This window comes from Cupressus sempervirens, chromosome 3 (assembly GCF_028749045.1).
Source record: "Cupressus sempervirens isolate cs-2001-9-10 chromosome 3, ASM2874904v1, whole genome shotgun sequence".
In the NCBI taxonomy this organism is placed as follows: Eukaryota; Viridiplantae; Streptophyta; class Pinopsida; order Cupressales; family Cupressaceae; genus Cupressus; species Cupressus sempervirens.
Genome location: NC_143120.1, coordinates 95,910,049 through 95,937,947, shown reverse-complemented (window position 1 = coordinate 95,937,947; position 27,899 = coordinate 95,910,049). Strand labels below are relative to the sequence as shown.

General features: G+C 38.5%; 1 protein-coding gene across 1 annotated transcript in view; it reads left to right on the top strand.

The window, feature by feature from the left end:
- ARP (apurinic endonuclease-redox protein) overlaps nucleotides 1-27,899 on the top strand; it is a 250,176-nt gene that overhangs the window by 196,620 nt on the left and 25,657 nt on the right. Inside the window, exon 10 of the mRNA XM_089818478.1 lies at nucleotides 6,054-6,213. Within this exon, the coding sequence (XP_089674604.1) occupies nucleotides 6,054-6,213 (160 nt within the window). The remainder of the gene's footprint in view (nucleotides 1-6,053; nucleotides 6,214-27,899) is intronic.

Genomic DNA, 27,899 nt, shown 5'->3' with positions numbered 1-27,899 from the left:
TGTAATAGGTTTTGAAGTCTAACGGGCACCTCCATTTGTAGCATCTGATTCACCAAGTTGTTCTATCCCTCCGATCATCCAGGAATAGTATCTTTCATATCTTTCGTAGCCTTCATTGGCCTTTCTACATCTTCTCATGCCTTCCGTAGTCTTTGCTTCTCCATGGGGGCGTCAGGATAGGTGGCCTGCTTAGCCTAGTTGCGGTTGACAATCAAAACTTTTTCCTTCTTGTCAATGTTAATGAGGTTTACTTTTTTTGGGTAATTGGCGTATTCGTGGTCCCCTGGACCACACTATCGACATAATTTTTGAGGAGTGTCATTCTTCGGACACTCTCTAGTGAAGTGGCCCCATTAGTTACATGCCCGACATTGGATTATGGGCTTTCCCTTGGAATCATACTGTATTCGATTCCTGTTATCATTGCCACCCCGTCCTCCTCGGCGGTTGCTTCTATAGCCGCCGGATGTGGCATTGTTGTTGCCTTGGGTTTCATTGTTGGTGCCTCCAGAAGTGGATGGTTGTTCCTGTGTGAACAGTATCTGTTGACTTTGTGGCTTCATGTTGAATGGGCACTCCTTTGTAGAATGACCCAAGATCTGATAGATATCGCACATTGCCTTTTTAGGGCATGCTCCTGTTGGGTGGCTTTTCTCTTTGCAATCCATACATCATATTTTGTAATATCCCCCTAATAATGAAATTTAATAACCAAAAATATAAATCTAGAACACTTTTAAATCAAAAGAAACAATATTTATGGCAAATAGATTTATTAAGAAATTATGATAATTATAAGATTATTATTTATTGATAATACCTTATATTATTTGAAATATGATTATATATTAAGATACATATTTAAAGAATTATATAGACCTAAACATTATAATATATATTCATATTAAATATATATTAATAGCAAATTGAATTATATTAAAAAAATGAAAATAAACTTGAGTAATGTTAGTCACTAAAGGTCGTGGCTATTGGTTAGCTAATCATAGATTTCCCTCTCTCATATAAGAGTAAGAGCGGAGAAGAACATAAAGAAAAAATGGAGGGAAAAGAAGGAGAAAACATAGTTGAAAAAAAGACAATATGGATTGTAGACATGGCATCAAAGACGGAAAATCCTACAACATGGGTACTCAGTAGTGACAAGTAAGCATCAGGAAGATAAAAGCACATTCTGCCAGCATGGACAATATCAGTCCAATATAGAAGGCAAATACAATTACCAAGCTAGTACGGACCAATCGGGATACCCGACAGAAGCCACATCAATCATTAATGTCATCTCGCGCTAAAGACTAACATAATAATTAATGTGAAAGGAATAACCATTCTCAAGGAAAGGTATCGGCAGATAATGAACAAACGGGCATCACATACGAATATTGAAGAAGAGATAACTTCATCGGATGACAATGCAATCAACGAAGCCAGCATCAAATATAATCCAAAGAAACGTTGACAAACGTAGTAGACAAAACCTTTAAAAGATAGCATCGAGCAATCACCAAGTAAAATACCAAGACTCAAACAACACTGAGACCAATCCAACGTGTCCAGTCTACTAACGTGGGCATTTAACAAGGAGTTAAAAATCAGGATGTCTCCCTAGCACTATGATTATCGGGAGAAGATAAACACCAAACACCAAACAGAGGAGCTATTAAGTCAAGACAGCCAGAATCAAAAATACTCTAGTGGACGATATCATTTGACAAAGGCTACGAGAGGAGATTGTTAAAACACCTATCGATGGATGGAAATTGTCCTGAGAATTCTATGGTTATTGCAAGAACCATATTCAACAGGGGAGAAAAGAGAATAAGAAGTCACTGTCTAATACTCTAAGCCATCACAGTGAGCATTGAACATTACTAGTCAGGAAAATATAAGTTAAAGAGGGCAAGCATTTAAGAAGAATTTGTGGCAAGGAATGGGACACAATATTAGAGATACCAAAATGGAAAGCAATAAACAAGATACACTCTCTGCGTAATGTCAGAAATCCATGATGGGGCAACTGGCTATAGAAACTAATAATTAGAAGTCAGACCAATAAAATTATTGAATCTGTAGAAAATAGAAAGTTCAAACTACATGCCATCCATAAACTATATTGAAAATCATTTACATTAATTATAATACCAAGAAGTAGAGACAACAAATTCATAGTGTTAACCAACTAGACTGAGAAAGTAAAATGTCAAACATTATTATGCCAGGTGAACATCAAGCAAAGACAGTAGAGATTTGCAGGGATTGATGCTGGAACAAAGAGTTGAAAGAAGGAACCAAATAAGCAGTTTAGAGGCATCAGGTCACAAACTATAGTGGAAAGAATCATGAGTTTTATGATTATTTGATAGATAAGATGAGAACTTTATAGACAAATCAAGATAGACAGAGGACATTCATTTTGAATGTCGAGTTCTCTTTAGAGAACTCAAAGACTAGAGGGCATTCATAATTGAATGTCAGGATTCCAAATTGGAATCTTAGAGAGAGATTTATAGAGAATCTCTTAGAGACAATATATATTGTAGTCGTCAAACATATGCATATGTCAGAGATAAGAGACTTGGTAGAGGTGGGATCTCTACCAAGTAAGTGTTACCAGAGATCCCAAAGAGGCCTAAGGGAGAAGCTCTTTCTATGACAGTTACCTAATCAAGACGTAGTTCTCACCAGAGGGTTAGGTGATTGGAGAAAGGATCTCTCCCGAAGGATTAGGATGGGTAGCTTGGGTAGTATTTAGATTAGTCTTTATTTAAATCTAATGTTGTTAATATGTTTTACATACAATTTTCAATATTGTATTGACCTAAGCAGAAAGTTGGACATTACATATTTCTCCTTCCTCCATGCAACTAGTGGCTCCCTTCATAGACTTAAACTCCTTCCTCATTCGCTTCAAGTTCTTTTGGAGGGCCTATACTTTCTTGCTAGGTTCCTCCTCACTATCTACACTACTTTTCTTGTTAGAGAACTCATCACTCTCAGAGTAGAATGAAGATTTACTTTTCTTCTTCTTTTTCTTTGCCGCGTTGTCCTCACTTTCTAAGTTTAGGGTACGGTGGTAGGCATCTGTATATGATGTAGGTGGGACAATCTTCATTTTCCTTCTCAATGCCCCGTGGAGTCCTTTGACAAACCAACGTTTCTTTAGTTCATCCAATTGCATCTCAACTTTCTCATAAAATGGAATAATAACCAAGATAGCATGGTCTTTCTCAATATAGCTTATTACTAATTCACCTATAGTTGTTTCTTATAGCATGAATTAAGTTAATATATTTCAATTCAAGTATATTAAACATAGATTAATCAATGCATAACTAGTTGAATTTACTTGGGGAGATTACAGTTGCCATGTTCAAGCTTAATTTTATTGACTCTGATCAATACATTCTCCACATCAAAGGCATGTCAACAGACCTGCAATGATGTTCATTGTTCTTACATGCCTGTGAACACTATTACCTGTTTTACTGGTGACACATGGTATTGCATTAACTCAGTATTTGATAACCATCAGGTACTTCCATATGTCAGATTCCTTCATACATACATATTGAGGTTTGAACTTTCCTTAAATCAGATAACAGAAACTTCAATCGTCTGGCTGATATTAAGACTGTAATATTCGACATCAATGACAAAAATACTAACAGAGTTTGCCCTGATGTTGATTCACAAAGGGTTATCAAATGAGTCCAATAAATCTGCTCAAATATTTGACAACTAGTTTGTACAATATTCTTTTCTTTCTGCCCTTCATATACTAGTAAATCTCCTCTAGATCAGAATGATATTGCAATTTGTTTGAACATAAAATGTCCTCAAACCAATGGTTACCCTCTTTCAATGCAGCTTGGCCATGCAAGTATAAGTTATTTTTATTTTTTAATTTTGCTTGCCCACAGTGGGCACTTGAACAATGGAGGGTCAGCCATGCGAAGAGATTAATTTCAATTAATGTCATGCAAACTAGGACACTCAACATCAAGGGGTCAACCATCTTACGAACCAAATTAAAAGCCAACAAAAATGAATTTATTTCCTTTAGAAGGTGGTTTATAGGGGGCAACTTAACATAAAAAATATATTTTTGCATCTCTTTTATTACTATTTGCGCAAGACAAAACTTGACCCATGTGTCAAATGGAACTTAATTAATGTGCCATAAATTTGGCACATGTTAAATGCTATACTTCACTGAAATGTCCTTTGGCATCAATGACAATTAAATTATTAATCCAACAATTTCAATATCCTTAACATGTTATTTCATTTGGAGTTTTCTTGGAGAGCTTGTGCTCTAGGTTGAGAATCCTTGGGTTCTAGGTGGATTGGATGAAAAACAGAGTCCATCTTCGGAGTGGGTTCACTTCAGAATTCTTAATTGGGATTCGTTGGTCAAAATTTGTGAAGCATTCTTTGAAGACAAATTTCAGAGTTATTGCTTTAGTTTTCAGAATAAAGAATAGTAAGGGAAAAATTGATTCTTTGATTAAAATATTGTTGGGTGTTTATACTGGAAATTCCAAAGCTTATTATTTCATTGGGGATATCATATTTCAACAGGTAAAAGCATGGGAAAGGCAACGATAGCTTTGGTGTAATAATACTCAGAGATTAAAGGCAGGCCTTGGCATGACTTTATTCAGAAACTAAAGGCAAATTTGGCATTGGAAATGTCAGGGTTGTGTTCAGCTGGTTGTGGCATCCATTGCAGACGTCTAATATGGATTAAGGAAGAGTTTTTTAAATGCGAATCTCAGTCTATTTGAGCAACCATACCTGCTGAGTATTGTTTGGTGTTAGGAGTTCCAATTAACAAATATATCTTGAATGATTGGCTGTCTTTATTGCTGGGTCAACAAGTTGTAAGTATCAACATTTAAATGTGGGTGGAGGCATGAGTCATGTGAGAGTTTGATTTAAGTGTCAATAAGTTATTAGAGTGGAAAAGCAAAATAAGCTGGTTGAACATAGTATAAGTTATAGGAGTGTTGACAGAAGTTTGTGGGCTTTGTGAAAAAGAAGGCATCATCCTTGAGGAATTTGTGGGCAGAAAGAAACCAAGTCATGACAATCTTAGGAGATGTGTGGGAATACAGTTTGGACTGGGAATATTCAATACTAAGGCATAAATTTGTTATTGTTCTATGTCACTGGATACTGCATTGCAATAGTCCGTAGCTGATTGTCTACACTTATAAGGGTGTGGCATTGAAAGAGCTGGGCATAACAGGAAAAGATTGACATGGAAGTGAGACCATTGAAATTGCATGACCATTTATTTTGGCATGTTGACTCCTTTAAAAATGGCATGAGGATAGTACTTTGGCATGGGATCTACTAATCATATGCTCCGAACAGGGAAGTCTTCCTTTGGGCAGTGTGAACGTTGTTGCAGGTTTTGCCACTTTTCAGGGAAATGACTGAGTTTTTTATGCATTTGAATTTTGGGTAGAATTTTTGTTGAGCTGATGATTTAAGGGAAACATTCAGGAGTCCATATCAGCTGGTGTATGACTGATCACTCATTTGTAATTTTTCTATGGGCTATAAATTGCAAATATGTTTGAAATTTCATTTCTGCTATGTATGACAGCCAGCTACATTAATACAATCTGAGATTACTTTTTTTATTTATCACTTCTCTGTAACTTTAGTTGGGATGTCTTTAATATGGTGCATATGGTATTATAAACTGGCACATTAAAATCTGCATATAAACTCAGAAGAACCCAAACAGTGTTGACACACATTTACACATAAAATAATTAAGGAAGACAAATTGAAACTCTCAAAACACTCGTACCAATTTTGTAACGCAAGAAGAGCAAAAGACTGGGAAAATTCAGTAGGGCATTTTACGTTAAACCGTAATTTTTTGATGCATTACATCTATTCTAAATTATCTTGAAGAAATAGTTTTGTATTTCATTTTGTGTAGAAAAGAAACTACTCTGCAGTGATGCTAATGAGCTTTGCAAGAGACAATTATTTGAATATAGAGATCATACTTGTAGGGAAACCGAAGGAGTGCAGGATTTACAGATGAAGAAAGAAGGTCATTTGAAGATAACTTCTTGAATAAAGGTTTGGTGGATACCTTCCGACAACAACACCCAAACACAGTTGGCTATACATACTGGGGCTATAGACAAGGGGCAAGAGCTGACAATAGAGGTAGTTCTCTTCAATATTTTTTTGTATGTCAATATTTTATCTAATGCTTGCATTCCAAAAAAACTCCAGGATGAAAATGGCTGGATTGATGTGTTTCTATGTGTAGTAGAGAAAATCTACTGTTATTCAAACATTTACTCAAATTTGCTTTGTTTTTATTATTGGCGATAATATTTATTTATTAATAAAATAAAAGATCTGTTTACAGAAAAAGAAGTAAACAAAGATACCATTGCATTCTAGTTGTGAGTTATTCACACCATCACCCTACAAAACATGGGGACCCCCTCTTTTTTAATGCCTTTTAGAAGGTGCCGTTTAGTTTGTTGTAGGTTTTAACGTTTAGGTAGGTTGGCAAAACTTGAGTGAGACCATAGTGAGGAGTCCATCTTCAGAGTGAGTGGGTTGTGATGTCCCAAACATTGGTGTACAGCTCTAAGGATTCCTGCATGCAGAAGAACAACTCCGTATAGCTCTCTTGGGTGCTCAAACTGTCTTGCAATTCTTGTACAGTGCAGTCACATACCCGTGCAGTCTAACAAACCCTTCACACTTCCGCATGGTGCTTTTTAGCCTGCCATATGGTCCTTTCAGACTACCCTTCCATATGCTGACTTTGATGTACAATTGCTTCCTTCCGACCCGGTCAACTGCCTTGCCATACAGTTGTATTGATGCCATATGGTGGTGTTGGTGTTGTATGGTGGCTGAGCCTTACCCATATGAGATGTATGAAGCCACTCTGTGGGGTAAGACAATGTAGTTGCAAGGAGGTATGTCACAGGTGTACGATGCAACAATTTTGTGCAGACATAGTACTTAATCTGAATGCAACTATTTTAACTATTACCAAAAAGTATAATGCACAACATCAGCCAGAGACAATAGTCGGATAGATCAATATCTATGTATTTCAAATTATAACAAACACTGAGACAATAGCCAGAATAGGGCAAGGAGTTATTCCCACCGAAATTGCAAATACAAAATAGGAGAGATCTTGCACCTCCAAAATTACAACAGTACTGAACTCCAACTGGAATTGACATATACAAGGAAAACATCATTGTTACTTAATTTTAACTCATGTTAAAATTCAGTTGTAAAAAATCAAATGAAGTGAAGCATACATGTTTATCACTTTCAACTTATGCTCAAAATTGCAGAAAACACTTTTTATTCGTACTGAAAAAAGAGATAATTTCTTTGTATTATTCATCATGACTATACAATTGATACTTACAAAATTGGAATGAAATGAAGCTGAAAGTAAATGTCTCTCACACAATTGACTGTGAGAGTAGTCCCTAAACTGCTGATTTATGTTCCTACTCTGTTAGAATAAATAACATAACAGAAAGAAGAGAGAGGAGGTGGTCATGGGCACCAGTCATTGCTTGTAATGAGTGGTTGAGTGGCATCCACTCGCTTCCACCCATCCGCTGCCTTGAACCGCGTCCCATCCATGTATCTGAACCCTGCATTCACAGAAAAAGGTTGTTAGATCCAATGGATCTAAGCAATACCAATGTCTCACCTCGCTTTACATTCATATTCCTATTATGCTATTCATTTCAGCAAAATAAAAACATATATCAGCAGAAAAGAGAGATAAACAATCACAACACAATGCTTCATTATTGACATGTTTGTTTCCTGTGCAGCATAATCATTACAAATGGAAGTATTGAAGGGATGTATTAATTAATGAAACCTTTTACTTCTACAACCAAGATACTTTAGCTAGTTCTATATCAGACAAAGAATGAATTTTTAAAGCTGAAAAGAGTACACAATATTGTTGCAGCCATAAAAATAATAAGAATAACATTCAAAGCACATAAACCAACAAGGTGTTTGTGGTGTTGAAACAAAGATTTCATGCACAAATCAACATAGTAATAATGTCAACCATATAACTGTTATCAAGCTATATCAATATCAGTGAGAAAAAGGTTGATCAGCAGGCATGGGTTTTCAAACTGAAAGCAATGGAAAGCGACAAATAGAGTGACAGAATGGCAATGAATGCTACGAGGGAAAAAAGGATGCAAGGAAGATGCTCAAACAGATGTTCATCAATGAAGATATGAAGATGGTTCAGCTACAGATATAGGACTTAAAAGTTGATGTTTATTACAGTCAAATAAAACAGCATAGCTTACGAATATCAAAGTATACAAGTTAAAACCAGTAATGTTCGAAGTTTGGTTTCTGTCATGCTGACAGAAAAGAAATATCAGCTACAACAACAACAACAGAAAGAGAGAAAATGCCAGGAGGCAGTTGAAATTGAGAAATTGAAACAAGAGAACGTTCAACTTATTGAAGAAAAAGTTTCACCAAAAGGTCACTGCAAAATAATAGTGAAAGCTTGCACTAGATCTGTGTTAAGTAAACAACACAAATGGACAAAATGTCTTTTATGATGTTGTATACTAGAAAACCCAGATCAAGGAAAAGAATTTAAAGGAAAGAGAATCTGTTGTCTTTAATGGAGCCTGCAGCTGATTGAAGAACACATATTCTAAGCTCTATGATAATTACCAGCAGCAATCAAATGCTCAGATAACAAGAGTCTGTAGCTACAAGAATCTAATGAGTTAGAATGCAAACTCAAATGATACCTTGAGCAGAACAAGAATCCAAACTGTCAAGTGATGGAGGATCAAAATATCAGACGATTCCAGTCAAAGACCACAAAAACAAGCAAGCCTTCATATGTTAAAAAAATTACTACAGGCAGATATGTTGCAGGCATATTAAAAGGAGCCTGACATCAAATATTTTCAGGGATTGTGATGGAAAATTGAATACTGTCCATACATTGTACAGTTTTGGCATAGAAGGATCATGTATGTTTTTTTCCAACAAGTAAAACCCTCAAGCAAAACCCTGAAATGAAACACGTGAATGACAAAATTGAACATATTTATTTATGCAAATGCCAAAAATGCTATAAAATATGTTTATTCCAGATTTCTCAAGAATGGCGGCCTGAGATCGCATTTTTCCAACAAAGAGTCCAATCAGTAAGCAATGAGAAGCTGCAAGTTATTTCTAGAACTCCATCATAAATAACAAGCATATCAACGTATTTTGAAAAAAACCTAGAAAAGAAGATGTAAAATAACATGTTTCTTCTTTTATCATGCCAAATCTGAAGAGGTCTCCATGATGGCCGAAAAGCATGATTTTATGCCAAGTAACAACTGAAGAAATGTATGTCTTTTGGGACAAAGACAAGTTAAGTTCAAAGTTATCATTACTCACGACTTACAGCAGTAGAAGGATCTCCATGTGTCACGACTATAACATTAGCAAAGAAAAACCCTAGTCATGGCAACAGGAAAAGTGCCCAGAAACAAATTATAAATGACCATTTCTTGCTCAACTAAAAGACTCCAGTCACAATATACCAGAGGAGCAGATTGGCATGTAAGATAGCCATCGCATGCAGCAAGATAGAGAGTAAACCACAACCAGAACAATGATTTTCCATTCATAGCATGTTCAGCCTCGAGAAAATCTTCAAAAATATAGTAATGGTGTTCGAAAATGCAGAGAAGAGAGAGACCAAAAATGACATATCAACTCTAGGCCACCCAACAAACCAGTAGTAGTCATGATATGATGGAAGGACCAGAAAAAATCACAGAGAAATCTCCAGGATGCGGCTAGGATTTCTAAACCCTTTCTCCGATATTTCTTCCTCCAAATATCATAGCACTCAAATGATCCAAAGGCCTGTTTGGCTGTGGGAATAGGAGTAGGGAAATAGGAATAGCTATTCTGGAATACTTATTCTGGAATTGAAAATGGGGGTAAATATTCCTATTCTCCATTTAGTTCAGACAGAATTTGATGGGGAATTTGCGGACCCAAAAATTTATGTTTTCTAAAATAAATAAAACTGGAATAGGAATACGTATTCCAATTCCACCTATTTTGGTGGAATTGCAAAACCTCAGTTTTGGGCCAAAATTGGAATACGTATTCCTATTTTATTTTGTATTCCAATTCTGATTTGGTGCATCCAAACAAAGAATTCAAAATTTTAAGAATTTACATATGCCTATTACTCTTTTTATTTTGGTTGCCAAACGGGCCCCAAAAGACTTATGTTTTACATTTAGTCATCCCTCAAGCTCATTTCATAATCATTTCGGGTCCACAGCGATGGGAGATGTAATTTATTAATTAAATGATAATGTAAGACTTGAACTTTAAAGTCTATATTATTATTTTAATTAATTTATTATTATTGTTGCATATTTTGTTTTAATTGTAAATATTATCATTTTTAGTTGATATCCTATAAATCAACTATTTAATAATAAGTCAAAATGCAACAAGTAATGGTAAGAGGGAGTTTAATTCAAAAAGGGTTGATGAGTCTTTTGTTTGACTACGTGTTGCAAGGGATAGGTGAAGTCCTTAATGCCTAATTCCAAGGGAGTAAAAGCTCAGTTTAAGATATAGTGACTTATAGTGATGACCAGTCAAAATGCCATGTGTCTCAATTATTATTTTTAGGCTTGGAGTTCTGACTCATGACTTTGGAGTCAATTGTGGAGAGATTTTTGGGGTTTATGGAGTCTTCTTCGACTTGTCATCATGTGTATTTGATCAAGGCACAGTTTGGAGCGCATGTGGCATGATTTCAAATTTTTTAGACTCTTTTTGTAAGCAGTTTTCTTTTCAACCCTCACTTCTTGATTTTGTGAGAAAGTGCTGGAGTCTAGATTTTGATATATAACTCTCATTTTAGCTGAGACAGGGTTCAAATTTCGAGAGAGGAGGGTTGTATATGTGCTTTTTGTCCTTAGGCATCTTTTTCTCAAATTTTCTAAGCTATTCATGCAGATGTATTGTTCTTTGGACTTTTAATCATAATACAATTTTCATTGTACTCAGCGCTTTGAAGTAAAGATTTGGTTGTATGTCTTTGGTGATTGATGTTATCTAAATGTGTTTTATTCAAAAACCTTTTGGGTAGTGTCTTGTTTTACATCTTCCATGTCTAATATTTGTTATTCATAGGTCTTGAGTCGTGTTTTCATGGTGATATATTTGATTGTGATGTATTTCCTTTCATAATATTCATTTTTTAAGCCTTCTCTTGAAATATTTATATGTATTAACATTTCCTTCAAGGTGTGTCTTGCTCTTATCTGATGAAAATGGTGTCATATAATATAACAGTAATCTGCGTTACTGTTCTAGTGTATCACCTTATTTTTCATCATTTTAGGTTTTCCATTTACAAGTCTCCCCTTTTACCCCTTTTCGATGCAAATTTCACATCTTTTATTAGTATAGGTGAGTCCATCAGATATATCAGGTAGGAACCGGCCTAGAACCAGGAGGTTCAGTTAGATCATAGGTTACCTACAACCTTTGATTAATTCCACGTTGCTCCAAAATCGCTAAAGTTTCAAGACATAAGCATTAGGGTGCAAATTTTGTAGATAACAATCATATTCATACCTACACTATGCCAAACATGGTCTTAAAACTTCCTGAAGGGTTGCAAATTGACCGACACAGCCAATGCATTTATAACTACCTAACAAAAAGGGCTTGAAATATGGTTCAATGAATTTGACTCAAAAACTACACAATTAAATGCTGATAGCAATATCACTATTATTATTAAATTTTGGGCCATAGTGATTATTAATTTTAATTGAACTATTTGATTATTAGGGACATTACTAGATCGAGCAACATTCTAGGGGTAGATAAAACCAGACTTGGTGGAATCAAGCTGAACACAGTCTAATTAGATATGGCAGTATCTTCATCATGTAGCTTTAATAAAAAATTGGTGGCAGTTAACAAAGGGATATAAAATGTTGTGAGGAAGATATCTTGAATTAAGATGGCGTTTGCTTAAGTTGATATGGATTCCCACCCTATAAATTCCCCTAAGTTCATGTCAATTTCCACTTCACTTTACATGTCCTTGCCCAAGTCACATGTGATTTCCACTACATATTGATTGCACCTTGTTTAAGTCACCCTTGATTTCCTCTGGACATCAATTGCACCTTGTTGTCGAGAAAAGTATGTTATGCCATCAGGACTAGTAAAACATGTGTTAAGGGTGGGTGTTAGTAACCAAAGGGCATTTTGTTATGACATGACGATTGGGTCACATCCCTTTAAGATCTTTATATACACTCTTCATTGGGAGATAGGATCCATTCAGTATTGATCATTGTTATCTATCTTAAGTATTGTCGTATGATGTACTTGAAGCATTAATGAAATAGATATTTGATTCCCGAAGCATCACATGTCTTATATCTTGCTACTATAGTATGCATTAATCCAGTTTACCCTAAGTAGTAAACATTTGGCGCCATTGCCCTCTTGAATCCGGAAAGAGGAGCGCAGGCGAGTGACGTATGCAGAATAAATAGGAACACTTGTAGCAGAGAATATTGGAACTAATAAAGATGGAGTGACCGAGTTGTTTGAAGGCAAGCATGCGCTCACAAAAAAACTCTCAAATATTGTTTCAAGCAACAATTGAAGAAGCCATACAAGAGAAGTTCCTGAAGACACTGTTTGGGACGCCTTGAACATGAGTTTGGCAAACCAGCTTTTACATCTGTTTCCTTGACTGTTCCTGCAAGCATTCCTTACATAGGCGAAGTGAAGGGAAGAAATTGAGAGGGGGCAATGTCAGCAGAAAACTATGAGAAACTTTGCTGAACGTAACCGTCATGAAGAAGAGGAACGAGACAGGACTTGACGGAGGTCCAACCCACGAGCCTCAGGCCTTGGGAACGTTGAAGGAAAAGACCACTTGTAACTCTATAATGGTCGCATAGACAACCCATAATGTACGACGATTATAAATAAATAAAAACTGTTGTTTGGTATTTATGATGTTTTGAATTGATGCCAAATGTAATGTTCTCGTCCAGGTGGTAGGTCGGCGTAGTGGGATGTTGGCGTATTGGCGTACTACAGTTGGTGTACTGGAAGATTGGCATACTAAGGTTGGTGTACTAAGATTGTCACATACTGGGAAGTTGAAGGTTCATAGAGGGTGTTGTACTGAGATTGGAAAGAGAATACAAACTTATATGCAAATAACATTATAACACCAAGTTCATCAAATAAATGCCAAGCATGAATAGATATTGAATACAAATAACCTCCTTTGAATATTCGTAGACGAAGTTGGTGCTCCAATTTGCCAAATTTGAGCAAAGAATTATAAGTGATGAAATAGGGTGAAAGTTGAATCCCACCGAAATTGGAAAGCCAAGTAGGGAAGATCTTCCACTTCCAAAATGGTGAACAATCCAGAACTCTAATAGGAATTCACAAATACAAAGATATAATCCAAATCACATATTAACAATTTCCTACAGGCTGCACATAAATACCCCTTTGGACAAAACGCCCACGGGTTTACAAAGTATGTCGACATGGCAAACACCTACCGATAAATAATTAAAATTGGGCCTTTTTTATTAAATAATTAAAGGTCCAAATAATATTATTAAAATTTTTGGACCATTAATTATTTAAAGTGCTTTATTAAAAAATTGGGAACATTACGAATCCTCGCTGCCCAAAGATTGCTTGTTCTCAAGCAATTTTGCAAACTCCAGGATCTTAAACTATACGTGGACACAGATAACTATATTTGTTGGAAACTCCATGCTTCTTTAGGATCACATGAGCATAATTGAACTCAATTGAGATAAGTAGACTACCAACAAGCCTTTTCTATGCCACTCTAATATAAACAATGCGATGTCCAAAACCACCAGGATCCCATAAAAGCCAATAATAAAACACATTAGGGCTCCAATCCAAACCCTTCATGGGATCAAACACACCAACCTTGTTCGAAGTCTCATTAGACAGGTGAATCTTGCCACGTCCATGAGGATGGTCTTGCATCGGCACAGACCCAAGCAAATCACACTCCACCATCATCACTGTACCCATATTTGTCGGCACTACCATCATACTGGTGAAGTGACTCTAGCTTTTGCTGCTACATTCTAATATGAATATTGCTGTCGGTAAATGTATAATGTAGCTGACGGGTAGAGTAGTATCCGAACGGGTGCGTGACGCTTCAGTCACCCCTTCGGAAAGGTATATGTACACGTCCGAGATGGACTTTGGAATCATAGATAGATCATTGTAGTCATTGTAATTGGATTGTAATCTACAAGTGCATACATGAATAAAGTACCTGTTCTGAATTGAATCGTGTCATACATGTGTTAAACTTCTTACCCTCTGTGGTAAACATTTGGCGTCGTTGCCAGACGAACTTGGAATGAAGGAATGATATGAAGATTAATGCCGAATTTGCTAAACAAGGTAAAAGATAAAAATGAACTAAGTACAGCAAAAGAAATTTTAATTTTAACACAGCAAGCAGAGCGCAGACAAAGACTTCAGCAGATTGTCGAGAGGCACTGAAGGGGTGAAGAGGCACAGACGGAGGGAGTGCACTCACCTAGTAGGCTGAGGAGTGCCAAGGAATTGTTGGAAGAAACTCGACAACGCTTGAATTTTGTAGAGGAAACAAGGGAAGAATTCCTTAACCTATATACGTCGAGGGGAGAGTGTTTGAACGGAAGGGAAGCAACTCGCACGGCTCAGAGTGCTGAGGGAGCACGAGCGTGGAGTGATCTCTTCGTTCCTGATACACCGGACGCATGGATACAAGTGGAGAATAGAACGTCACTTGAAGACTTTTCACCAGACAACGCAATTGTTGGAAACAAGACTATAGTCCAGAACAGCGCGGGAGCATAGAACAGTGCGAGAGTCTGGAACAACGCGGGAACACAAAATAGCGCGGGGGTCTAGAACAGCGCGGGAGCACAGAATAGTGCGGGAGTCCAGAACAGCGCGGGAGCTCAGAACAGCGCGGGTACACAAGTACCTTAGAATCAAAGACAAGTAACGATGGCTGGCCCTAAAGAAAAGTTACCCAAGTTTCACGGTGATGGTTCAGCAAACCCTATCAGACATTGTAAAACGTGTGAAACCATATGGACGGCAAATGGTGTGACGAATGAGGATGATTGGGTAAGACAATTTCTAGTGACCCTATGGGGTGTGGCGATAGATTGGTTTTCTAACACTAGTCCTCAGAAACTTAATACATGGGAGAATGTTAAAAAAGAATTTACAGCAGAATTCAAATTACTTCGAGATGATAATGAAATAGTGGCAGAAATCTACAACACCAAACAAGGAAAGAATGAGATAGTTCGAACCTATGCCAGGCGACTGAAAGAATTGATTGGAAAGATGTATAGTCAACCAGCGGATGGGTTGAAAAAACGGTGGTTTGTGGAGGGGCTACGGCCGTCTCTTAAAAAGAAAATGAAGATTGTACCACCAACATCGTACACCGATGCGTATACTCGTGCCATGGATTTGGAAAGTGAACAGAAGATGAGTAAGAAGAAGAAGCATAAATCCTCTGATTCAAACGATTCATCCTCGGAAAGTAGTAGTAGTGATGAGGAATCGAACAAGAAGGTGAAAGCACTACAGAAAGACATGCTGCGGATGATGAAAGAATTCAAAAATTTGAAAAAGAATCCATATACAGTAAAAGGAGAACTGTGGTGTATAGATTGCAAGGAGGACGGCCACACAAAGGGTTCATGCCCGAAGAAGCAGTTTTGTGACATTTGCCAGGTGGTGGGACATTCCTTGAAAGAGTGCCAGTTTAACTTGAAAGCAAAGGGACACCAGCAGGTTTTACTCATGCAAGAAGCATCGAACAATAGCAACAACGCGGGCAATGATGCAACTTCAGGTGGCTATCGAAATAATAATAGATGCGGAAGGGGTGGAAACAATAACAATAACAATGGAGGCCGGAGTAGAATACAATATGATACGAGTGGACGGCTGATGATACAATGTCGGGCATGTAATCTTTGGGGTCACTTCGTGAGGGACTGTACTATGAAAGAGACGCCGCAGCTATTGTGCAGATGGTGTGGTCCAGGGGACCATGAAGATTCAAAATGTCCAAAGAAAAGCGTAAATTTATTAAGTATTGAAACAAGTAATGAGAACGTGTTGGCAATCACGCGGGAGTAGGCGAGGAAGGCAAAATATCCGAATGCGGAAGAAGAGAAGGAGAGGTTACAAAAAGCCCGAATAGAGATAGAGAAGTAGATGAAAGCGGAGAAGTTACAAGTAAAAGACACGACTGAAACTCCAAAGAGAAACTTGGCAGAACAAAACATGGTGAAACAAATAATGTAAACGAAAGTGCCAATTAAATTAAATGATCTTCTTCTCACCATGCCACAGCTGCGTACGGCTATTATAAATGACACTGTTCCCGAGAGTAACGGAGGAAGCAAAGGATAGTACGGAAAAAACCACAACAACAGCAATAGAACCAATGTTATTAGCACTTACGATAGGTAGACACCCAGCAGTGGTGGAGATGGGCATTCTGGGTATGGTGCTAACGGATACAATAGTAGATGGAGGATCGGGAGTGAATGTGATGCCAGAAGATATCTGGAAAAAACTTGGACAACCAACACTATGGCCACCCACCTTTCAATTACTAACAGTAGATCAACATGGGATAAAACCCTTGGGCACTCTGATGGCGCAGCCTGTAACAATTGGGACACAACCATTTTTAATCGGATTTTGTAGTTATTCTATTAAAGAGAAGAGGGTCCGACGCCATCCTGGGACGGGGGTGGTTGGTGCAAGCTAAGGTAAAGCATGATTGGAAAAAGAATACTCTGTCAATGGAGAAAGGAGGTAGGAGATTTATAATCGATTTGCATACATAGATGGTAGGAGAAGAAGCAGCGTTGTCGGACTCAAAAGGCGAAGGTAAGAATGATGACAAAGGGAAAAAAAGGATGGAACCAGATGATGAAGGGGTGCTAAGATTGGAAGGAGGGTCAACTGATAACGACTTAGATTCCGTGAATGGATTGCTACACTGGCAAATGGAAGACTATGAGGTCTTTCCGAGTTGCAATATTTTGAGTGTCGAGGAAGGAAAAGAAGGCCATAAGTTTCCAAAGGAGTACAGTGAATTGAAGGAGGGGGAAGTGCAAGTGGATGAAACACCTGCCCATACGTTCAGTAAAGATAAACCGATGAAGTATGAAGAGCCGACGGTGAAAACAATAAACTTGGGTGATGAGGAAAATCCGAAGAACATTCTTGTAGGAGATGATTGGAACCCAGCATTGAAAGCGGCAGCTTGGACGTATAAGGACTTAAAAGGAGTGCCACCAGAGCTATGTGTCCACCGGATACCATTAATCGAAGGCGCGGTACCTGTACGGAAGCGGCCATACCAAAAGAATAAGAACTATGCAGCATGGGCCATGGAAGTTGTACAAAATAGGTGGAAGGTATGGCGTCAGAAGCGTTTAAAAATGAACAACTTTCAACCCGGTCAATTGGTACTGAAGTATAATGGACGGAATGAAATAAGGCCTAGAAAATATAAAGTTAAATGGGTTGGACCATACAAGATACGGGAAGTTGGATATAACGGAGCAATTAAATTGTGGACACTAGATGGAAAAGAAATACCAGATACCGTAAATGGATCAAAGTGGAAAATATACAGGGACAGGAAGGATCCTCCGTGGGAAAATAATTGAACGAAGAAAAGATGTCTGTAAATAATGTAAATAACGTACATATGTATAATATTGAAGTTGAAGTGTCAAGTAATAAATTGTAGTTTTAAAAGTATGAAGTGCTAAAACAAGGAAACTTGAAGCATTAAGTAAATGTAGTGGAATGTTAAATATTAAATGTCAGAGGGAGCAAAAGTCTGCCGTACGGCCTACTATACGCCCTTAGAAGATATCATCAAAGGAAAAAGTATGAAGAAAAAGCTTGAGCAAATAATAGAATAATAATAAAGTGACCGAATGGTAATAAAGTGGGAAGTGAGGGAATTTTAAAAGAGCTTTTGGATAACCGTACGACCTTCTAGATGACTGTACAGCCTTGACAAATTTAAAAATGTAAGCCATAACTAATAAAAGTAATTGGAAGATCTAGAAATTCGTATGAGGAAGCAGGAAACCATATAAGAAAGACCGTACGGCCAGAAAAAAGAAAAATCGAGGTAGTAAAATGACTGTACGGCCCAAAAGAGAACATGTGCCAAATGGAATGAAATATTAAAGATGGAAATCAAAGGTCGTCAATGACCGTACGGCCCCTAGATGACCATACGGCCTTGAGGTTTTATTTTGTAAATGAAATTAGGTCATACCGTACGGCAGAAAACAGGGCCGTACGGATGGAAGTAGGAAGAAGCCATAAGGATTGAGGACAGTATGGCGACTGTACGGTGGTTGAAAAGACGAATTGAGGGCAAGGTGAATAAGACCGTACGGTCTCAAGCTGAACGCCATCATACAAAGTGGTGACCAGAATAAAGCCGCAAGAAAAAGAAGGTATTCATCTGAAATAACTTCATCTATTCTTTATATTCAGAGATGAAGGGTATCAAGAAAGGAAGAGGAATTGCTGTAGCCGATTCACAAAGCAAGTCTATAGAAAAGAGGAAGTGGAAGAGCTAAAAAATAAAAATAAAACGACGACAAATTGAAACAGTTCGAAAGAGTAATGCATGATGCCAAAGGGAAGGGTAGACATAAGCAGTTGCTAGAAAGAGTGTGGAATTGGAAGAAAATGACAAAAATAGTGTGTTCCGTGCAGTTTTGTGTGGGTTTCGGAGTGCTAATTTGGTCTTGGCGGCGAGGGGCGCTACCCCTCGACCTCGCCTTGTATTGCAATAGGGAGTGCACCTGGGCGCTGCCCCTCGACCCTGCTGGGGGTGTTGTCCCCAAGACCCCCAGTCGTTGCGGATATCAGTCGTGGAAAGTCTGACCAGTGGGTGAAGACTTGGAGTTGTTGCAGGCATGGAGTGTCTATGTACTAGAGGCACTTGGAGCAGGTGTTGGATGTGAGGCTGTCTTGGTGGATGCGTAGAGAGCTCGGGAGGAGCTGATCATCCAGTTGGAGGTAGTACAGCGACACTTGGCTCAGGGTACTCAGGAGTGGGAAGCAGAGAAAGCGGCACGGGTGGCTATCAAGGTCAGCTAAGGAGACAGTATTGTGTTAGCAAAGGCTATAGATGCAACGTGGTTTGGAGACCAGGTGGGTGTAGGCACGAGACAAACGTGAAAGTGATGTGGCAGAAGCAGATTTATCTTGTTGTAGTTAGTCAGTTAATGTATTTTGTTGTTAATGAAATTGTGTAGTGAATTTTTTGTATTGTCGTCCGGAGACAACCTTTCTTTTAGGGGGGGATGATGTTGTCGATAAATGTATAATGTAGCCGACGGGTGTAGTAGTATCCGAACGGGCGCGTGATGCTTCAGTCACCCCTTCGGAAAGTTATATGTACACGTCTAAGATGGACTTTGGAATCATAGATCATTGTAGTCATTGTAATCGGATTGTAATCTGCAAGTGCATACATGAATAAAGTACCTGTTCTGAATTGAATCGTGTTATACATGTGTTAAACTTCTTACCCTATGCGGTAAACAAACATCCCTATCAAATTTCTGTTGTGCTACATTGTCATGTCCAGAGTCACCAGGATCCTAAAGAAGCTAGTCATAAACTACATCGATGCCTAGATACACAATCTTCATTTAATTATCTACCTCCTTAGGAATCTTGCAGCTCGTGTAGATCGTATTGTTTTTATGAGGAGGCCCTTTACATGGAGAAATTGCGGTTATGTATGACTTAGGCACAATTGAAGGATAAACTCCATATTCAACTAATTGTGGTTGCTCCTGCAAGGAATCATTCGTAGCATCTCCATGAAGTTGAACAACTATTGGTAGAGAATTTACATCAAGTCGATCGACGAGTGTTGCTTTGATGAAATTAGTGCAAGCATCTTCTTCATTGTTTTTGTCATCTTGAAGTTTCATGTGCTCTCCACTTGTAGGCATAGCAACAAATTCTTGCAAATCCTTGTGTGACTCTTCATTTTTGTCTTGTGCCTATATGGCTTCATCTTGTAGCCACTTATCAATCTCCTGCTCCAGACAATTGTTGAAGAGTTTATTGTGTTGAGATGGTGGATACTTCATTTGCAATTGTATATAATCTTTCAGAGATATATCTCTCTCACATCCACCAATCACCCAATCTTGCTTGATTTTCTTCAATGTCTCAACCAACGTGGGAGTTCGCATTTCCTATTGCTTTGCCCTAGGAATGAATGTTGTCATCGATGGCCTTGTGCACGTCAAGAGGTTTAGTTTCTTTTTTGCTCGCTTGTGGAGCCTTTGTTAACTTCTTCTTAGCTCTCTAAGTGCATCAACCAACCCATCACTTGGCATCATGAACTCAATACCCGACAAGCTGGACTAGCTCTAATACCATTGTAATGTTCTCGTCTAGGTGGGAGTTTGGCATACTAGGATGTTGATGTATTGGCGTACTAAGGTTGGCATACTAAAGATGCCAAACTAAGGTTGGCGTACTAGAAGGTTGGCATACTGGGAGGTTGAAGATGCATGAAGGGTGTTGCATGGAGATTGGAAAGAGAAAACAAACTTTATGCAAATAATATTAGAACACCAAGTTCATCAAATAAATGCCAAGCATGAATAGATATTGAATACAAATAACCTCCAATTGATACTCATAAACAAAGATGGTGCTCCGATTTTCCAGATCTGAGCAAAGGATTACAGGTGATCGAATAGGTTGAGGGTTGAATCCTATTGTAATCGAAAAGCAAAGTAGGGAAGATCTTCCACTTCTAACATGGCGAACAATCCAGAACTCCGACAGGCATTCACAAATACAAAGAGATAATTCAAATCACATATTAACTACTTCCTACAGGCCGCACATAAATACCCCTTCAAACAAAACTTTTGAGGGTTTACAAAGTTTGCTAACATGACAAACACTTACTGATAATTAATTAAAATTGGGGACATTACAGTGAACCAATTAAAGAAGGATAGAAATAGAAAAGTGCAAAATGATGTACATGCTGCACATCAGGCTTTAATCCTCGCGGAACAAGCTGGACGGAGGCAAAGGCTTAGGCAACTTGCTGAAGGGGATAGTGGTGTCATGGAGGGTGACTATAGTGCCACAAGAGGTGCAGTGATAGAGGGGGAACACGGTTTGCGTGACCATCGATGAGTGAGAAGTACTAAGGACTTAATAAAATAAATGTGACAAAGATTAAGCTGGATTGAGGGAACGAGGTAGGAGTTCACCAATTTGTCTCACACAACACGGGTGGAGAACCAATACAGGAGTGAAGAGTGAACCAGTGCGGCTAGAGGTACCGAAGCAGCACGAGCGTAGTGTAACCAAGACACTCTGTTCATTCCCCACACACCGAACGAACGAGTATAGTGTGGTAATTGAACCCTATTTTCAGAACCTAACACACCACAGTGCAACGTGGGTGTGCAAGCACAGGTACAAACACAAACCTCACACGAGGTACAACAAAAATAATTGCTACACCGACACAACCAACTATAATAACACAACAGCTATGAGCTATGTCAGAACAGAAGATGAAATTACCTAAATTCATGGGTGATGGTATAGAAGACCCCGTGTGACACTGTAAAACATGTGAGACTATATGGACGACCAACTGCATAATGGATTAGGATGATTGAGTGCGACTATTCCTGACCACTCTATGGGGAGTAGCGATCGATTGGTTCTCTTATATTGATCGGGTGAAGGTAGCCACATGGCTGGACCTGAAGGAGTTTGGGGTCGAGTTTTGGCTAGTAAGAGATGATAATGAAATCGTAGTGGAAATCTACAACACCAAATAGGTGAAAGATGAGACCGTCCACAGATATTGGCAGAGATTGAAGGAGTTGGTGGGGAAGATGGAAAGCCCACTAGCTAAAATGAAAATTATACCATTGACATCATACATTGATGCATACAATAGAGTGACGGATCTCATAAGCTGAAGAAAGATGGGGAAGAAGAATAGATCCTCCGATGAGGAAGATGATTCTTGCGAAGAGAGCAGCGATGAAGAATCAAACAAGAAAATTCAAACACTACAAAAGGACATGTTGTGTATGATGAAAGAATTTAAGAACATGAAGAAAAACCCTGACCAAACTACCAAGGGGGACTTATTGTGTACGGAGTGTAAAGAGGAAGGCCACACAAAGGGCTCTTGCCCCAAAATCAGTTCTCCGACATCAGCTAAATAGCTGGGCATTCCACTAAAGAATGTTCATTCAACATGAAAACTAAAAGCCACCAACAAGTTCTAATGACACAGGAAGTGACTACCTCAGGCACTGCGGGAACGGGGAATGCTAACACAAACATGACATCATTGAGAAGATATAGGAACAACTGACGAGGAAGAGGTAGAAACAACAACAATACAAATGGAGGTTGCAACCGTATACAATACTACCCAAGTGGGCAGTTGATGATGCAATGTCGTGCCTATATCAATGGGGCCACTTTGCCAGAGACTCTCTGAAGAGTAAAGCGCCGCAATTTTTTGTGCAGATGGTGTACGTGACATCAGCGGGAGGATATAGGAACAACTAATGAGAAAGAGGTGGAAACAACAATAAAAATAGAGGTTGCAGCCGTATACAATACGACCCAAGTGGGCGACTGATGATACAATGTCGCACTTGTAATCAATGGGGCCACTTCGCCAGAGACTATGCGAAGAGTGAAACACCACAATTTTTGTGCAAATTGTATGGTCTTGGAGACCATGACAAGTCAAAATGCTCGAAGCCGGGGGTGAACCTGCTGAACATTGAAGGGAATGGTGAAGAAGTGGTAGTGGCTACCCAAGCACAAGGGAAGAAAGCCATGTACCCAAACCCCGAAGAGGAAAAAAGAAGGATCAGGGAAGCAAAATGTGAAATATAGAAGGAAATAATGACAGAAACAAGGGAAATGAATGATACTACAAGCACCTCAATGAGGACTTTGGCAAAGCAAAACATTATAAGGCAAGTGATGCAAGCTGAAAGCCCAATAATACTAAATGACCTTGCAATGCCACAATTGAGAATTGCGATATTAAGCATGACACCATCCCTGAAGGAATTGATGGGCCAACAAAGAGTACTTATGATGAAAGGGAAAAATCCATCAAAAAGATTCCTTTCGAGAAAGAGGACTAGATGTTACTTGTAGTGAATATGGGAAGACACCCTACATTGGTGGAGATGGGCATCCTTGGGACCATCTTGACGGACACCATTGTAGATGGAGGTTTTGGTGTTAACGTATTATCAGAGGAAAAAGAGGAAATTAGGGCAACCACCTTTGTGGCCACTGACATTTCAACTGTTAGGCATTGACCAACATGATATTAAACCTATTGGGACTCTAATGGCATAGAGAGTGATGATTGAAACACAAACCTTTGTCCTAGACTTCGTAGTGAGGAAAGGGAATGATGCGATCTTGGGAAGGGGTTGGGTGGTGCAAGCAAAAGTGAATCAAGATTGGAAGAGGAATACTCCTTTGATGGAGAGAAGGGGTCACAAGTTCACAATCGACCTACAAACCCAGAGGGTGAGTGAAGATCTGGCATCCTTGTTCGAGTCCAATGTCGAAGAAGAAGATGCTGAAGAGAAGAGAAGCATGGAACCTAATAAAGAGGGAATCCTGCAACTGGAGGGATGTTTTGATAATGACTTGGATTCATTAAATGGACTCTTCCATTGGAAACACCAGGACATGCATCCGACAAGGAAAAACCCATCAAATATGAAGAACCTTTAGTGAAGGAAATGAACCTAGGGAGCAAAGTAAATCCGAAATCCATTTTTGTTGGCGATGACTGGAACCTTGTGTTGAGAGAAATGACATTCAAGATATTTATGGAATACAAGGACGTATTTGCCTAAACTTATAAGGATCTAAAAGGGGTCCCACCTGAGTTGTGCGTCCATCAGATTCCACTTATGTAAGGGGTTATACAAATGCGGAAGCAACCATACCGAATGAACAAAAATTATTCGGCACAAGTCAATGATGAGATTGCAAGAATGCTTGATGGAGGCATCATATTCCGTTTAGAAACAAGCAAATGGGTGTCTCCGATTGTAATTTCACTGAAGGACGCCAACCAGATAAGGATATGTGTGGACTTCCATTGTTTGAACACAATAACCATTAAGGATCCATTCTTGATACTGTTCATAGATAGTATTCTAGAGAACGTTGCTAGACATGAGATCTATTTATTCATGGATGAATTTTCTGGTAACAACCAAATACCCATCGAGGAAGAACCTAATTTAAAAATAAATTTTGTGGTAGAAAATGGAGTTCATGCGTACAACCGGATGGCCTTCGGATTGTGCAACGTGATGGAGCCCTAGTTTTTGCACATTAGGGCCTCGATTTGAGAAATAAGAGTGAAAATAAAATTGGTTTATAGTTCTTCTGCTGATGATGCATAGTCTCGTAAGAAAATGGCAAAGGAAAGAAAAAGTTCTTACAACCGATGAGGGGTGGTGACTTCTAACACACTACTCTATTCTTATCTTCAAGCCTGGACACAAATTGATGAGAAAATATGTTGGGGTTGTTGTTCTAGAAATTTGCCAAAGTCAGACCTCCCAGTTTTGCAATTTATTCTTTGTTGCTATTACGTCAGACTTGAACTATACAGTCTTGATTTTGTATTCAAAAGGAAGGGCCATGGATCCCTCATGTTAAAATGAATACATTTTAGCATATCATAGAAGAAAGCAATTGTTGGGTTGATTAAGGGGAGCCATATTCTTAAAACAAGTCATTGCAGTGATAAGAAAACTTTTCTTAGACTTGAACAGGCTTACTGAGTTGGAATGTCAAATAAATAAAATCTGATCAAAGGACAAATCACACAATTAAAAGATCAATATCTTCAACATGGGATGGCACATGTTGATAATGGTTAGATCAGGGGTGTTACCAAAAAGGCACTAGGAGAAGTGATTGTGAAATAAACTTAAGTATTCATCTAACCCCAAAATAGAATATCATCTTGAGCAATATTCAACCTATCTCAAGCCTATTGCATTTTGATTATCTATATCCATGAGACAAGAAATGATATTTGTAGTAATGTGTGCAAACATGGAATGAGGATGAATTATTTGATGGGAAACCTCAATGAAGCGAGATCTCAAGGAAATACTACACACTGGCTATAGTGAGTGAGTTGCAAGACCCATTAAAATACACTGACATGGAATATTTATTTGACCTCCATTGAAACTAGAGTACAACAGCGTATTCAATATGGGTGATGAAAAGATTGGTCCCGATGAAATTCAACGACAACAACAATTGTTCATCATCCCTTGCAAAGCATCATTGGTAAAAGGTAGTATGATCAGCAAATTCAAAGGATAGAAACATTGAGTAAGTCTTTTCATGTGATTAATACAGAATGAATCTACAACAATTCAATATGAAGAATCAACATTGGATTGCACGATAGATAAAATTGGAAGCGATATGCAGAAGTTCTCTATTCTATTTGTTAGACCGCGTCGAGTATATTGAACATAACTTTTTCACGTATTCGAGCCATAATGAGGTTCTTCAAATTTTAATTTATTTTCAAGCAAACATTTAGGCAATCCCGATTACAAATGAATGAATGAAAGATTTTTAATAATGTTGACAAGGCCATAAACCTAAGGGACCCACATAAAACTCCTAGTCAGTCTGATGTGATTTCTCCAAGCTGTCCCTTTTGTTGTGAATTTGCATAAGCAAAATGACACCCTTGAGGAGTCTTGGTCCTTCGAAAAGGTCTTTTATGTGTTTACTTTTAAAGTTTCTTTGTACTGGTTGCAAATGTCCTCATATGCAATGCAATCGTCCAGATAGTGCCACTCTGTTTCCACCACACCCTTGTTGTAAAATCTTCAAATTTTGTCCTCCCACGGACCTTCCATTTGCCAATTTCACATCTCAAACAGTGTGAACTAGATCTCAATTGGGCGATTTTGCCTTTCCTTTGATCTCGGCTCCTAAATACTCTTTGTCGTCATGTTTGCATGTGGGATTGAATTATGACATAATAGGCTTTTTTTCTACAGAATTGATTTTTTCATATGGCAGATCTGATTTTTTCTGTCACCCATTTTCTATTTCAAAATTGTTTTCCAGGCACTCTTGGTAGTCATTGTTCCACTTGTTGAACCATTTATCATTTTGTTTCTTCCATGTCTTCTTCCGACAAGCCAATTCTCCATCGACCACCTTACTAGGCCAGGGATGTGAATCCATTTTACCCACTTTTTTTAAATAGCTCAACAATCTAACAATTGCCAAAGCCTCCACTGGAAGCATGCCTGCCTTTGCCAAAATAATCTCGTAGGGAATTGTTGATTTGATTTTGAGATTAGTTGTGATGAAGTGTTTCTGAATTCTTTCAATTTACCGCCATTTATGGTTTGATACACCTCTCCCCCATACCTCGCTGCCATATAAAATAACTGGTATCACCAAAAACCCAAACGGGGCTTTCTTAGTCTTCTAGTCCCATAACTCTACTATCCTACACCTGTTTTGAAGAAGATACGATGCCTTCCATTCCCCTTGTATCCTTTTTGATCTGCATGTTTCCCAACTTAGCTGGTAATGGAAATCTATCCCTAGATACTTGTATTCTTCTACAATCTCTAGTGCTTTGCCATTAAATATAAAAGTGCATTGTTGTTTTCTTTTTCTCAAGGAAAAGACCATGATCTTGGTCTTACAAATGTTGACCTCCATTCCTACCTCTGTGCAAAATGTTTCTAGGTTCTTCAAATGTTCCCTCAACCCCTATGCTGTTTTAGCAACGGGAATAAGGTCATCAACATAAAGAAGTAACCTGATCACATACTCAGCCAATCGAATGCCCTCTCCATTGGCTTTGTTTAGCCATTCCTCTAACTTGTCAATATAGAGGCCAAACAAGGTAGGAGATAATGGGCACCCCTGTTTGATCCCTATGTTGCTGCCAAAACATTTCGACATGCTCTCTTTGGTTCTAGTTTTCACTTTAACCTGCTCATAAAGTTTATAAACAACAGCCCTACATTCTATTGGGAGTTCCAATTCTTCCATCCTATTCCATTGCTTATCCCTAGGGATGGTGTCGGAAGCTTTCTTAGAGTCAACAAGGAAGCAAAAAGCCTCTTCCCCTTGTTTATCCCACGCTTTTTCAATGAGGTACCTTAGGGTAATGTAGTGATCAATGGTGGATTGTTTTGGTCTAAAATCTGCCTGACCCATAGCTCTTTTCCCTTCTTTTTCTACCCATCCACCGATTCTTTGCTCTACCATACTCCCCTAGAGCTTGCTTAATAGGGGGTTCACCATGATGGTGTGGTAGTTGGAAGGGTTGTTGACATCCCCGCTTTTATGGAGAGGAATAACTACCTTGGTGGTCCATTCCGTGGGAAAGAAGCCTTGCGTGACCATATTAAAAATGTTCCTAATGTGCAGAGTCAACAAATCTATCCCCCCTGAGCTTTTCCACTCGCTAATCTCCTTATCCCTAGAACAATGTCTTCATCAGAAAATAGTTCATCTGAATTGTTGGTTGTGGGGAGTGAAGTTTCGTCCTCCAGTCTCTCATAAAGAGACTTTGCATACTCTAACCATTGAGA